Below are 15,716 nucleotides of genomic sequence, written 5' to 3' on the forward strand. Positions count from 1 at the left end.
TTGGGCTGCCTCCAAGAAATACTGACACCATCACTCTCTCTTCCCAGCAGACAAAACTGCTGAACTCCACAGGAATGCCTGTTTGGATCAGAGAGGTTAAAGCTACATTTTTTTATTGGATCTCAGAAAGATCTCGTATTTTCTAGGTTGCAAGAGATAAGAGAGAGGTTACGTGGGTTAAAGGCATCCACCATATCAGAACCACCTGTCTTAAAATTTAAGGTATGTATGTTTGAGAGGTTTTTCCTGAATGTTCTACTTCCTGTAAAAATGCACCTGCAATAAGAGTTATTCTACTTAGTCTTTTTTTCTATGTCCCTAGACATAATGTTGGTAGAATAATTTTAATGTATTAGTTGAAGTGTGTGTAGATGTGTGTAAACATGTATGTATTCATATATCACTATTTATTACAAATACGTATGTTTATATGTAAATATATAAACCTATATATAGATTGTTAATATATTGCACATGCACATACAACTGTGTGGGAAGGTGAAAGCCATATGGCAAATTACATTAATCGCGTATCTTAAACAATTTCACTTCTACTTTGTTGACTAACCCATTTTCCTTGGGGATTCCTTCTAACATGTCACATCTCTGAGCAAATCTGATTGAATTTCCTCCAGCAGTGGATTTTCCTTCCAAGTTATTCTGGTCTGACAGCACAAGTTGCTTTGTGTCTCATGAAACAGATTGCTTGCTAATCAGCTGTACAAATTGCTAGAATTTCTTGTCATTGGGAAAAGGCATTTTCTGGCTTCTTGGTGGGATGTGCAACACTTTCCAGTTGCTCGACTATATCCTGAAATATTAAGCCATTAAAATGTGACATGATAGATGAGAACAATTCTTTCCTAACTTGCCATTTTTATTTCCTTCTGAGTTCAGAAGGACTTCTAGAAGCCAAGGTCAATCTTGAGCCATAAAAAAGAGAAAACTAACCATAATTCAATTTGTCATAGCCTCTTCCTTTTCATCACTGCTTTAAAAGCATGTATTGCACTATTATCTCTACCATCGAGGAAGGTGGAGTCAGGCTGATAACTCCTCTAGCTCTGTGAAAGGTTATTCTTCACTCAGCTTTGTTTAAACTGAGAATTTTTTTTTAACAGATGCTTTTTAGAAGGAGCTGGAAAGGAGGGGAAAAGAAAGGGGGAAGAAATCTATCTAAATTACTGCTAGGTAATTTCCATTGCAGTGCATCCTTTTTCTTACCCTTACTGCAAGAAGATGTTCTGTTTCTGTGAAGCTTTACACTGGGGAGTGTACCGTGCCTGAGACAGCACCATAAGAGCACTGTCCGAAAAGAGAGAGGCTTTCCATGAACATGATGGCAAAGTGCTTCTGCCGAGGAAGGATTTCAACAGGATGACTGAAAGATGACTGCTCATCAGCAAGCCAGTCCAGCTTACTGAGCATGACTAACTTGTTGAAAGAGAACTTAACTGCTTTGTGCACTACCAGCACCTTGACTCTTCATGGCAGAACAGAGCCTCTGGTTTGATCATGAGTTGCTATTCACCACAAATGCTTGATCCACAAATTTACTTTGGTCTGTGTGATGCAGGAGACTGGAGTCTTTGGTCACTGATCTCCTTAGGCTGTATTACTCAATGAAACAGGCATGTACAGCTGTAATGAAAAAGGCTGCTGTCAGTGTATTGCCTCTTTCATGGACTGAAACAAATTAAGCTTCCCTGGATGACTGTCCTGGGTTCAGCAGTAGCAGTCATTTTTCTCCTTCCTAGTAGCTGGTGCAGTGCTGTGTTTTTGACTTTAGTCTGAGAACAATGCTGATAACACACTGATGGTTTTAGTTGTTGCTAAGTAATGCTTACCCTGATCAAGGACTTTTCAGTCTCATGTTCTGCCAGTGAGGAGGGGCACAGGAAGCTGGGAGGAAGCAGAGACAGGACACCTGACCCAAACTAGCCAAAGGGGTATTCCATACCAGAGCACGTCATGCCCACTATAGAAACTGGGGGGAGTTACCCGGCAGGCCCAGATCGCTGCTCAGGTCAGGCTGGGTGTCGGTCGGCAGGTTGTAGGGTGATTTTTCCATCACAGTAGAGAAGAGGAGGGCAGCACGTACCTCAGTTGCTTCCTCATACTGGGATAGAAATTCATTTAAATCTGGACTTGCAAATGTGCTGGCCCAAAGTGCTTGAAGATTCCTTAGAACTCCCAGATTCACCCAGGGTTACAGAACCATTTCTGGGAGAAGCTCCAGGTTGTACATGACCTTGTGGTTTCTATGGAGAATCATCTGACAGTGATGTCAATGTTGATAACAACTATCACAAATTATTTATAAGATACTGGTGATTTACCACATGTACAAGAATTATGAGAACTTAACGGGATGCTGACATGCAGCCTTATCTGGGAGGAGGAAGCCTTTAAATTGAATGCAGAAATGTGCCACGCAACGTTCCAGTAGTTTAACACGCAACCATCCAGTTAAATTCCCAGTGTAATACTGATGCAAGTCTCTGTTCCTTTTCTCTGCTAAGGCTTCAGAATGTTTCTGGGTGCAGGAACAGGTAGAGGCTGCTGCAGAGGTCTGTATTTCCACGCTCTGGAAGGATGTTTGGAATCCTCCAGGCTGAAACGCAACACAGAACTTCTACGTCTTCTGTTTTAACATTGCCACTAAACATGTTCATTTGTCCCACACGTTTACCTATGCACAAAAGAGCTGTGCTGCCTCATTCCTGTTGGCTCATTCAGCTTTTTTTTGTTATTAATTCTGAAAATGCTGCAGTCTTAAGTTGAATGGATGACTGTTTGGCTCAGCTGCTGCTTAAAATACAAATAAATTCATTAAGCCTGCAGTTTATGAATCATAACCAGCAGAAAAGTGCTATCCTGAAAGGTCATGTTCTTCAACATGTCTTCTCTGTTATTAAACATTTAGAGGAATATATGTGAAGTGCCCCACTGCTGCTTATAGGAGAAATACCAAAATTAATAAATGTTTTCTAGAATTATTTTAGTCCCCTGTTCCCAGTAGGTTTCAGTACATGGCAGTCTTCAGCCACTTTGCAACAGTGTTGAGAGTCGTCTAATGGCTGCAATTTCCATTGCTCCATCCCTGACAGTGTTCAGGGCCAGGTTGGACAGGGCCTTGGGCAACATGATCTAGTGGGAGGTGTCCCTGCCCAAGGCAAGGGAGTTGGAACTAGATGATCTTAAGGTCCTTTCCAACCCAAACTATTCTGTGATTCCGTAATTTAAAGGACTTTATTTTTGGAAGGCTTACTTTGGATTTTTAGCGTTCACTGCTTTGGTATTGGTCTGGTGCCACCTGTTAAGGTACCCACCAGTTGGTACTTTGTAAGCGTTTACAGAACTGGAAGACCATGTTGATAGGCTTGTGCATGTAAGAAAATACTTAACAGTGTATGTAGAAGAACACTGCCCTCTTAGCAGAAAGCATCTGTCTGTGGACACTGTTAATCTTTTGTTCATCAATAGAGGCAATGGAACAAAAGCCATGCGCTGTGTAACAACTGAAACCACTTCCTTTTTGAGATTTTTGCCTAGTCTGTACTTGCCTAAGGTGAATTCCTGAAAAAATCTTTTGTGCATCTGCTACCAAGTGAAAGCTGACAGTCACTTTCTGATTTCTTTCTGAAGCAGAAAACCCCTAATTGTGTACTTCTCAATTCTAACATATCAGATGGACAGGGTTAAAGATTACATATTCAGTTTAAAGGACTGCACTCTGAATATCTGTTTCTATTGTATTTGAAAATGAGAAAGCTTTTTGTCCAAACTGTGAAAATGTAAGGGTCTGTGTAAAGCTCAGTTATAAGAAAGGAAAACAGCTCTGCACTGGGCTAGGGTGACAATGCAAATGACAGAGCAGTGCTTTGTGGCGTATGACATTGGATAGCTTTGCTGAAGACCTAGATTTTTTTTCTTTTCCATTGAGTTGGGACTTGCACATTCTTTCAGAAGGAAGAGGAGGGGTATCAGTGCCAAGTCAGAGGAGGAGGAATGTTTTGTGCAGTGCTGGAATCTGATAGATGAAACGGACTATTATTTCTACACCCTCACTCCATGTGCTGACATGTAAGGAAGGCACATGGTAATCCAAGCATCCTTCACGTGCACTTAGCAAGAATGCAGCAATTTCTCTTGCTGGTTAAGTAGCAGTGCATTAGGAGTCACTCAGTTCCAGTGCCCTGCAAACTGGGCATTACTATTGGGAAAGTTGCAGTGAAGGTCTGGTAATGGTAGAATTAGTTTTTCATGAAAGGAGGTACTCTAAAGGTGTCCTGGTTTCAGCATTTAAACTACAGCAAAAGGTTAAAAAGTAATTTTGACTTATGAAAATATTTTTTACTAGAGTTTTACATTCAATGTTTCTAGGAGATAGTGTCTGAGGATTGGTAATGGGGTACAAAGCCATTCACCTCTAGGTCACTGTTGAATCCTAGCCCAAGTTTGGTTGTGACCAAAAGTCATTATCACTGATGCATCTTCAGTGTCCTCTGCCAGATAGGTTAGCAGTTGCAGTTCAGGTTTACTCAGTTGCATCTCAGTGTTAGAGGCAGTCCTTTTAGAGCAAAGTCATAGTAGCTTTGGATGACGTGAGAGTAGCCCGCAGAGTTGCTCAGTGTGCTGTACCTGTTCTTGGGTAGCAGTTCCCAATGTGTGATATTGTGGCACTTTTGACAGGTACAATTCTGTTCACTTAATATTAGGTGGGGATTTTTTTAAGAGGTTGTACATAGCACCAGCCTGTACATGTGTGACTAAGTATTCTCTAGGTTGTCTTTAATACCCATTTCTATCTCCTCGATGGGTTTATATAGCAGAGCAAATCATGGAGTACTCAGTTAGGGTAAGATTAAGGAGGTGTGGTAAGCTTTGGGAATTTTCATGAGAAACTCATGACCAATGTGAAACTCATCACATTTCCTTAGTGTCTTCCAAATTCTTCTTGCTCCAGCCTTTCCAGTGTTGGTAGACCTCTTTCAGTTCAAATATCCAACTTGTTTTTCAGTTTTCCAGCTATATAGCACCACAGCATGTAACTCTCTTCTCACATCAGAGGGAAATGGGAAATTTAACCTTCATGTTATAGTATTTATGTTATATGTATGTTATAATGGTCTTCCTCATTTTCACTTCCCGATACTATACAAGCCCTCAGCTGAAACTGAGAAATCAGTCGAAAGACACAAATCAAAACCAGTTATGTTAGAAAGCATTATTTCCATCCTTATTAATGTGTATGAAATCTCTCCTTAGGTTGAGAATTTCTTCTGTATGGGATCTCCATTAGCAGTGTTTTTGGCATTGCGTGGCATCCGTCCAGGAAACTCTGGTAGTCAAGACCATATTCTGCCCAGAACAATTTGTAACCGCTTACTAAATATTTTTCACCCAACAGATCCAGTGGTGAGTTTTAATCTCAGTTGCAAGCTTTTACCTTGACTATTTTAAGCATCTGCTGTGTGATAATATGTGGTTTTCAAATGTGTGTGAATCAATGTGTGCAAAACAATGCGAGTATGTTCCAGCAGAGGACTATTTGTTAATGATTGTCATGCAATGTCTTGGGTTTTGTAAATGTAAAATAATGGTTCCTACAATTATTGCGTTAAGTACCATACACTTTGCTTCTCTTTTCATATCAATAAGCATGAGATTCAAGATTATTCTGCACTTTTTTTTTCCCCAAAGACATGAGAAAGAATCTTTCTCAGTCAAGTTCTAACTTGTGTTTAACTTACTGACTTCCAGTAAGCATCATCTGTTTTAAAATAGTACTGCTGTTAAAAAAGGTTTCACAAGCAGTTTGTAAGATACTGTAGAAAAACAAAGACACCGTTTTTTAATCAAAGGGTCCTGAGTAACAGATTGTTAGAGTGGGGGATAGTACTTGGGAGAGTAGTAGCTTCCATAGGCAGCCAGCGTTTGCCCTTATCAAAAGGCAGGATGCTGGAATCTGCATCACCTTGGTAACCTCTTTGATGCAAGCTTGATTTGGGATTTCATTCTGACTGTAGAATAGTAATTCGTGGATACTTTTGTGTATATAAACTCTACCTGAGTCTGGGTATATTCAGACTTCCAAATCCAAACATGCTGGTTCTGCTCATCCGAAGATCTCATTCAGCTCAAGCTACTCCAAAACCAGAATTTTTCTGGGACATCTAGGACAATTGGTCAAGCTGCAATCTGTGGTCCCACCCTGCAAATAGTAATTTTACTTAGTTTTAAGATAAAGAAGTGCAGAATGGTTTTCTATATCTATGTAAGCAAAGAAAAATAAAGAATCAATAGAATTATTTTTTTTAATAAGCACACCAATTCATGGTTTGCACAGGGATCAATGAAGAGTCATCAAACAAAATGTTTACACAGCCAGTTCCTCCCTCTCTGTTGTGCAGAATCAGCTTAACTGTAATTAAATTAAATTTGCTCTGTCAATGCATAATAACAAACATCTGCTAACAGTAACTTGTGTGTTCATAATGTGTAGTCGAAGTATAGCAGAAAAATGTGCAGAAGTGAATCCACAAGCAACTGGGCAGCTAATATATCTTCTAGGCTGTGAAAGTAAAAGGGAACCAGAACATAACACCACCATATTGTCACTTTCTAGGCTTCACTCATTACAGATATTTTGGATTTCGGGCTGGAGAGAACTTTGTATGGGAAGGAAATACGATTTTTCAGTCTTGATACTCAGGATTTTCTTTTCTGTATTATTCTTGCAGGCCTATAGATTAGAACCTTTAATTTTGAAACACTACAGCAACATTTCACCTATCCAGATCCACTGGTACAGCACTGTAAACCCTCTACCTTATGAGTGTATGAAGCCAAGTTTTCTCAATCCAACAAAAGAACCTACCTCAGTTACCGATACTGAAAGTGTGTCAACTGTACCAAGCCCATCTACTTCACCGGTCATGGTTCGACACCACTATGGGAAGTCTATAACAAAGATAGGCAAAGCAAGTATATTAGGTAATTGTCCTTTATTTCCTTTGGTTTATATATAGGACCTTCTTGTTGAGCTTCACTGCTCTGTGGTGTGGTGTTTGAGATGCAACCGTAAGCAAACTATTCCTGGCTGTTTCAGTTTGTTCTGTATAGTTGCATGGCTTGTTTTAATGCCAACTGACATTTACTTTGAAGAAAACATAGTTTACATATGCCAGAGTCAAGGCTTGCAGGGAGAGGTTGTGGGTCAGGGAGTTTATACTATTGCTGTCTTATTGTTGTCTGTCTTACTGAAGTTACATCCTGGTGATTTAATAGTTTCCACTCTACTTCATGGAAAAAAAAAATCAATTAAAGCTTGTTTTGTGACTACATTGTCTGGTATTGGCACATAGGAGAAAGATCACTCTGTGTAAACTATTACAGTTACATTTAACTCATTATTTCATACTAGGAAATTCAGGCTGTTTTAATATGAAGTCTGTCCCCTTCTAGCTTTCTGATTCAAAATAAGCACTGGTTTAAGTGAGCTTAAATTCACTTTCACTGGAGTTTATATTTGAGCATGCACTTGCAGTTTTTGTTGACTCAAGGCTTATCTTTAGCTCCCTCTGTGAGATTTGGGAGAAGGCTAGTGCCAGGAATCCTCCCAATCAAATAAGTGTATAAAAGCAGTTTAGTCCTTAAGTAGAAATACCTGATATTTCAAAGCAGGGTTGCTTTTTGCTGTGTTACTATAGTAACTTTAAATGTCTTGTCCATAAGGTGGCAGCAAAGTCGGGAGAAAACATCACATATCTGTTCTTAACTTTTACAACCCTCTTCCTGAGCAACCAAAATAGTCCTTTTAAAGGATCATACAGCATTTCTAAATGTCTATAAGGGTGATGCCAACATAAGGACCCTTAATGAGAGGAATGTCTTAAATGTCCTGATGGGATTCTTACGTGCGAAAGGTACTACCATTGTTATAAAGCATTTTTGTCCTAGTCTTAGACTTTTTGTGAAAGAGGAATTATGACATATCCTTAAAAGTACCACATTTCTTGCTGCAGAAGTGTTCTTATGTATTTTTCCCATAGCTACAGTTTCCAAATTATAGTTTTTGCTTGTACGCTAGATTAGTCTCATGATAAACAGTGTACACTAAAGTCAGATAAGCTGTTCCCACCCTAGAAAAGCATGAATAGTGTTTTCCTTCGTCTGTCACTCGACTCTAATTGATGGGTGCTGCAGTGATTTTAATTTGTGATTTGATTTAGCTGCCCTTGTTTATGTTTTTTTCCTCCACACTGAATGCAGGAGCTGCAAGTATTGGGAAGGGCCTCGGCGGGATGCTTTTTTCAAGATTTGGTCGACCTAGTACAACCACGCCACAGACACTCGAGGCAGGAAAAGATGGAGCCGAGGAGGATGACAAGAAGGCCACAACGGCTGGGGCGCCCCTTTTACCGCCCAGCAGCAGCTCAAGCTTCCTCGAACCCGCAGGTTAGTGACGAGTCCACCTTCCAAACCCTGCAGAGACAAGACCCTCAGTGAGCTACATCTGTGTGTTGTGGGAGGCTGGAAATACCATAACAACATGTGCCACTATTTACTTTTGTTTGTTTGCTCTAAAGTGTTAAATATTGAATCTGTTCTTGCTTTTTGAGTCTCTTAAGACTGTCCAAAGACTGACTCTTTGTTCTCCCTTTAATCTTTTTTCCTTTTAAAGGAGGTTTATCTGTATGTATGTTTGTACATACATGTACACCATATATATATGTATGCATGTATGAGTTTTGGCTAAAGATATCTGCATATCAGTAGTTCCTAGGAAAAGCAATATGATTGCTGCAGAGAATCCCGTCACCATTTATTGTAAAATGATTTCAATTTCCCCATACATTTGCAATTCTGAAGCAATCTGGATTTAAAGGCATATATGACTGAAAGCAGAAGCTGCCCTTGTCCTGATCTGAACCACCCAGAACAGAAAGTGAAATTTTAGCAGCTGGGAGATTTTTGGGGTTTTTTAAGTATAGGTACTTGCTTTGCAGAAATTCATACTTGATTTTATTTCTAAACTTGTAAACTTCTTATTGACACTCTTGCAAGGAGGGGTTTTTGCAATCTAAGGAGTCACAAGTATGTTGCATCTTGTGATAGCGTTCATATGATACACTGCTCTCCGTTCATCACTGCTAGTTTCAACAGATAGCCTGTCCAAGTCAGTATTTGAGAACAGAGACTTTGTTTTAAACTTGAGGAAAACAGTGGCACAACAGAGAACATTGTGGAGCTGTCGATGAGGTCCTTTTTGGGGGAGCGGGGGTTGGCATGTCCAGGGCTTTCTGCACGCTTCCTGCATCTCTTTTTGTTGAAAGCCTGTCCCTGCTCCATAGAAGGTGAACGTGGAGCGGAGGCCAGCGAGGCTGCAAACTGAGTGATGCAATCCACAGCCAAAGTATTTGCTTCTGAGAGGGCGGCCACTCAGCTTGTGGGGTTTGGCTGCCTCCCAAGCTCCTGTAACGGCCTCTTGTCAGAGGGAGACGGAGTCGTTCAGGGCGTCCTTCCTGCAGAGCAACTGGGTTTTTGAATATATGCGTCTCAGTGGAAATGACTGTGGTCATCTCCTGGTATTTGAAGGCTCTGACTCCCTTTCCTCGCTGCATTTGCAATGCAGTGCAACACTCCTGTGAAAACACAAAGGGATGTCATTCCCCAAGCGCTGCTGTGCCATGAGTACCGGGACAGCGCTTGTGTGCTTTATGTGCTCTTTGAGCCAAGAATTAAAATTCCTTGGAAAAGCTTTGATAAATGGCTGCATTTTTTTACTCAATATGGGGTTTTGGCTTTTGTAGCTAAGCAGGCTTTTAGTTTTGTCCTTTTTATTCTATTGCTCCTCATTGAGATTTTCTAACCGCTAAAGTGCCTTAACAATAGGTTAGCCAATGGCCCAGTTAAATATGCAGTGAAAATTGCTTTGAATGTGATATTAATCAAAGCAGCCATTGAAATGAAAGGATAACTGCTGAAATATATTTGGAATAATCTGGAAATTAAAAGGGCCAGTGCTGTGTAGGGACAGCTGGTTTTTGGAAAGGGCTTGTAATATTGGGTGTAGTCTCCTTGTAGAGCCTCTAAAGATGCGAGAAGTCCATTCATTTCAGAATGTTTTGAGCATCCGCCTTCTGAAAGTCAGTGTTTCCTAATGGGGCCTCAGCATTTGCTGGATACTTCTGTGTAGTGGACATAGACAGTGGAGTATAAATAAATGTATGTATATGTATTAATATAAGGAAAAGAGCTGCTTTAAAATATCCAGGTTTTTCCAAGCTTTAGATTTAATTATCCCCCCTTTTTTTTCCCTCTGAACTAAGCACTCTTAAGTCAGGTTTGTGCTAAATGCATGTGCATCAAAGAGCATATACATGCCTAAATCAGCTGTGATTTTTAATAATGAACGTACTGTTAAATGTAAACACAGAGGTATTTTGTGTATTTGTCACAGAACTAATAAATTGAGGCTAAATGAAACTTACTGTTCAAACTCAATTAAAGCTCCACCAATAAATATCAACTACAGATTTGGGATGTCACATGGATTTGTCGCTACACTGCTGATTGATAAACTTTACGGCCAATGATCCAAGATGCACAATCACTTACCTAATAAAGGGAGGGCTCTCAACCTCTAGGAGTTCCCTTGGATGGTGTCCCAACCCAAGGGGAGAGTCCCCAACTGCAGCCCGCTGCTCCAAGGAGGACCAGCTCCAAATGGCTGCCCCTGGTTGAATCTGAGCTGTGGTTAGACATGGTCACGTAGCCCCTCCTTGGATCAGGACCCAACTTCCTCATCTTTGTACCCACTGACCACCACCATGAAGGTGGGTCAGGAGCACTGCACACGGGAGCTTTCCCAGGCTCTTGTCTGTGGTGGGGAGCTTTCACGGGCTTTGGTTAGGTCTTTGTCAGGGCAGGTGTATCTGCCACAGTACTTTACATACAAGAAGTAGAATCAGAACCCAAAGCTTATGAAAAACTTGCTGGTGTTTTTTCTTCTGCTGACATACGATTCTAACATAATCTTTGTTTCTTGTTCAATTTCTAGTGGAACTGGAGCACAGGATTGATTTTGAGCTCAGGGAAGGTCTCGTGGAGAGCAGATACTGGTCCACAGTCACATCACACACTGCCTATTGGTCATCTCTGGATATTGCTTTTTTCCTTCTAACCTTCATGTACAAACACGACCAAGAAGATACAGACAAATCCAGTACGGGCACTGTTTGAATTTTTGAGTGGGGATGGGGTGGGATGGGAAAGGAAATTTTAAAACCAGTGGCACAAAACTGATGTTTTACTGTTAAACTGTAGTAAATAGGGCATGGAGGTTTCAGGTTTAAGTGCATGTTTGGATTTTTTCCTATTTCTAAGGAGCAAAATTTATTTGTATTTGAAAGCACTTTATAGTTTTAAACATTTTGCAGTGCTTAATTAGAGCTGAAATGATTCCAAATTCTTGTCAACTTTGACTGTATAAAAAGCCAATACAATGTGTAGCATCCTGTAAGCACAGTTGTGCAGTGTGCTTGGGTGACATACTTGTTAATGACCATAATTGCTGTTCAATTCATTAAAGTATAAAAGATCAGTTGATTAAAAAAAAATATTAATTTCCATTAACAAAAATATATGTTAGATACAAACCTAAAACTGCCATGTTCTGATGTTTTATGTACCAGTTAATAACAAACGGTGGTATCATTTCTAGGACTTTATTCAGCTCCGCATCCTATTATCCACAGTACCATTGAAAGACCATTCTGACTGCTGGCTTCTGAGGGTGTGTTATACGTGACACATCCAGAAACTAATGCTGAAAAAGCATGAAGCAAATATTTGAAATACTGTAATTATAATTTATTATTATCTCTAATTGTTTCATTTTATTCCAGTGTATAAAACATTACTTTTTTAGAGGTTTCTTTTGACATAATTTAAGAACCACATTTATTTTCTACAGTGTGAAGACTTTTTCTCAGAAATACATATCTTTGTACGACTGTTCAAATGAAAATATGGCACTGTGGCACACTTTAAGTATTTTTTCATTAAAAATAAATGTTTGTGGTTTCACACAAATGGCATCAGTCACATTCTTCTCAAAGGTAAGTAACTGCCTTTGCTTTTTCGGTCCCAAATGTTTCTCAGGCACATGAAGGTTTTTACTTCACATTAGGCTTGGTTTGACGAGGATCCAGTTGTCTACTACATATTACATTATTAAATGTATATATGTGTGTGTATAAAATGTGTATAAAAGTGTGTGTGTGTATATATATATTATATACATCTGCAAGGATCCTATCAAGAGGAAAGAGAGCAGCATAAAATAAACTTGGTGAGGCCTGAAAATACCAGAGCTTAGATTAGGTTTGCATCTGAAACTAATTCAAGAGAAGTCAAGAAAGAAGTGTTGAGATGAAAGGAAATAATCTCCAAATGAAACACTAAAAGGTCATTGCTGAGATTTTAAAACAACTTGGAAGACTCTGGAGTAGAAGTGTCAGATACATGGCCTCTGAGCTGCCGCTGGCTGAGGTATTTATGATCTGTAGGGCATATTAGAAGCTGCTGAATCTAAATTTTTACTAAAAAATAAATCAGGCTGTGGTGTTGGTGAATAGCAGTGTTCTCAGTGTAACAGATGTGGCATCATTTGCCCAAACCAGCAGATGGCCTCACCAGTGGCTTGGAGATCTGGAAACCACCCAGACATCCCTTTCTGAAATTCTGGGGAAAGAGAGTGGCTCTTCTCCCAAATAATATTGCTTGGGCTGTTGCTCATTTCCCTGGTCCATGGTGGAATGAGGAAGGAATCAGGAGCTCCATCTGTATATACATATTGGAGTTATGGATTTAGGAATAATTATGGAGGGGCAAAAACAATGCAATGAAAAAGGGAGGGGAGGAGTGGAAGGGAATGGGAAGGGATGAAGATGACAGAAACAGCACTACTATAAATGCAGTGAACCAATACCCAACAAAGATATTTGGATGGTGTAAAGGACCTTGCTTCAGTGTGGATCTTGAAAAAATCCATTTATCCGTGGTGAATTGTAACTCTCCTGCCTGACATGTTTACCTTGGTTGATGAACAATCATAAAGGATTAAAATAACCCTCTAAGAGAAGAAAACTTGACACCTCTGCTCCAGAAAGCAGGCTTTTGTTTACATTACTGGCTTTCCAGATAAGTTGTTTAATCAGCTCCTCCTAATTAGGAGAACTTAAACATAAAAGGAGAATCTTCTTTTATATTTAGAATGTGCAAAACATTTCCAAATGTGCATAGTTTGTATTTCAGTACTTTGAGTTGGATCATGTCACTGCTGTGTTATCCCCTTACACTGCTGGTTCTACACTAGCTCTCTTTTTAAACATTGTAAACAAAAGAGGAGTTAATTCCTATAATTCTTGTGGTCTGTGTAAACTCTGCTGTTGTCCAGAACATGTTTCAGATTTATGGAATAGCTGTTCTCCTCACATCAGAACATGCTGGTACTTGCTGACTGCTCTCCATATAAGGGATGAGATCCTACTTTTATGTACATGCCCCTTGGTAAATCAGGGAGAAGATATAGCTGAGAAGTAAACAATATTGCTGGTAGGAGAAGCGATAATAAGGACCAAAGCCTGTTCATTGCTTTGCATTTTTCCTGAGTTAATGGACACATGTATTTATGATTCTGTTCTATTTTGTAACTTCATGGAGCATCTCCGAATCTCCAAGGTTAATTACAAACATGAAGCATAACTCGAAAGAATAAATGCAGATTTTTTTCTAGAGTGTATGCAAAGATGTTAAAAGCGCTGTGGGCAGATTTTCATCTTTTTAATCCTCAGAAAAGTTTTCTTCCCGCAAAGATGAAATACTATTTGAAAAGTAAATTTTGAAGTTAGAAAAAGGGTTGCTCCATTTCTATTCTGCAGCATAACACAGATTCAAGTAGGGTCACGTCTCTGCATGCTAAAGTCTAAATTTTATGCTTAAAACTTTCTGGTCAGATGGTCTGTGGCATAATATAGAGCTGGAATGTCCTGGCTTCCAATTACTGACTTGTTTTCTTCTGCAAGAATGATGTTTAGTTTTACAAGCTCTGTTGACTGGTGGTTTTTCTTGAGAAACCAAGATAAGGGAAATGTACTGTACTGCTGTCAGTCTTCTGGCTGATACTGAGCTGTTTTCTGAAACTTGGCCGTGAGTGCTTTGTCCAAATTTGACATTTACAGTTTTTCTGCTACGAGGTCATTTTTGCAGATAATCTGCCTTTTTAAAAAAAAAAACAAAAAAAACAAAAAAAAACAAAAAAAAAAAAACCAAAAAAAAAAAAAAAAACAAAAAAAAAAAAAAACAAAAAAAAAAAAAAAAAAACCAAAACTGAATTCCATCCCTTTGCTCATAATTATTCTGTCATGGCTTTACTACAACCTTCCTTCCCCTTGTATATGCTGTCTCTCTGCTTTTATCACCAGTGTTTCTGGAGTTAGAGGCCGTTTGCTTTATTTCACCATGTTGTCTAGGTGGCCAGCTTCAATTACTTAATCTCCTTTACTAATTAGTATTATTAGGCTTACCTGAAACACATTTCACATTTTCATGCCTATATTACACCTGGTTGCCACCTCTTCATCCTCCATGGTTTTCTGTTGTCATGGTGCTCATTTCTTGTGCTGCTTGTCAGTTGAGCTGACTCTGCCCGTAGCTAAATCAGTGGGGATTGATTTTTTTCTCACTTTGAGTTCAACTGTTTGCAGTTAGATAATGTATATTTGTGTGCCCTCTGCCCAGCAAGTTTACTTGAAATCTGTATTTCCCCATTTTTCCATTATTGGCTTGGAGATTAGGTTTCTGCCTCCACATACGGAAAACTTGGTGAGATGGATCCTGTGACTGGAGTGCAGCTATCAATGGCTACGGGTTGTTCAGAAGAGAAGAGATTGGCAAATAAGGAAGAGTGGAGGGGTTGCCCTCTACATTAAGAGAGGTACAGAGTGAGAAGAGCTGTTTCTGAAGAATAACCATGAGCAGGTTGAAAGCTTGTAGGTAAGAATCGGGGACTGAGGAAACAAAGGAAACCTTGTGATAGGTGTCTACTACAGGCTATCAATGAAAGCCTTCTTACTCCAGCTACAGGAGGCATCATGCTTGCAGGCTGTTGTCCTGCCAGGGGACTTCAACCACTCTGACATCTGCTGGAAAAGTAGCATGGCAAGCTGTAGGCAATCCAAGAGACGGGAACAGGTTGCCCAGGGAGGTGGTAGATGCGCCATCCCTGGAGACATTCAGGGCCAGGCTGGATGTCGTTCTGCGCAGCCTGCTGTGGTTGAAGATGTCCCTGCTCATTGCAGGGGGGTTGGACTAGATGAGCTTTGAAGGTCCCTTCCAACCCAAATTGTTCTATGTGATTCTATGATTCTATTCTATATCGCTTCTCTTTTGAATTTGGAGTGCAGGTGATTGACCCACGATGTTTTACAAGGTCATCTTTGTCTCTGCATGCATGTTCAGTGACCATCAGCAAGCTTTTACACACCAACACCCAGTAATAGCCTGCCACATGTACTGAGTTATTTTCACTTTTCCAAGCAGTATCTAACTGGTTGCTCTCCCTCTGCAATTGCAGTGACCACTTTTCATTGTCCCCCCCCAAGAGTCTGTGCCTATTGTCTTTGACGATCTTGTGAAAAGCTTTA

The 15,716-nt window shown here is 39.9% G+C and overlaps 1 protein-coding gene across 4 annotated transcripts in view; it reads left to right on the forward strand.

Moving 5' to 3' along the window:
• DDHD1 (DDHD domain containing 1) overlaps positions 1-15,269 on the forward strand; it is a 70,394-nt gene extending 55,125 nt beyond the window's left edge. For 2 of the 4 annotated variants that reach the window (XM_030484046.1, XM_030484047.1), the window contains 5 exons: positions 147-222; positions 5,272-5,421; positions 6,747-6,999; positions 8,278-8,463; positions 11,069-12,271. In XM_030484046.1, the coding sequence (XP_030339906.1) occupies positions 147-222; positions 5,272-5,421; positions 6,747-6,999; positions 8,278-8,463; positions 11,069-11,250 (847 nt within the window). In that variant the 3' untranslated portion in view covers positions 11,251-12,271. Of the gene's footprint in view, positions 1-146; positions 223-5,271; positions 5,422-6,746; positions 7,000-7,740; positions 7,932-8,277; positions 8,464-11,068; positions 12,272-14,867 lie in introns of those variants that run through there. The other 2 variants (XR_003991097.1, XR_003991098.1) reach the window with 2 other exon arrangements.
• Positions 15,270-15,716: the final 447 nt, after the last annotated feature.

Source organism: Strigops habroptila, chromosome 4 (assembly GCF_004027225.2).
Source record: "Strigops habroptila isolate Jane chromosome 4, bStrHab1.2.pri, whole genome shotgun sequence".
NCBI classification, from domain to species: domain Eukaryota; kingdom Metazoa; phylum Chordata; class Aves; order Psittaciformes; family Psittacidae; genus Strigops; species Strigops habroptila.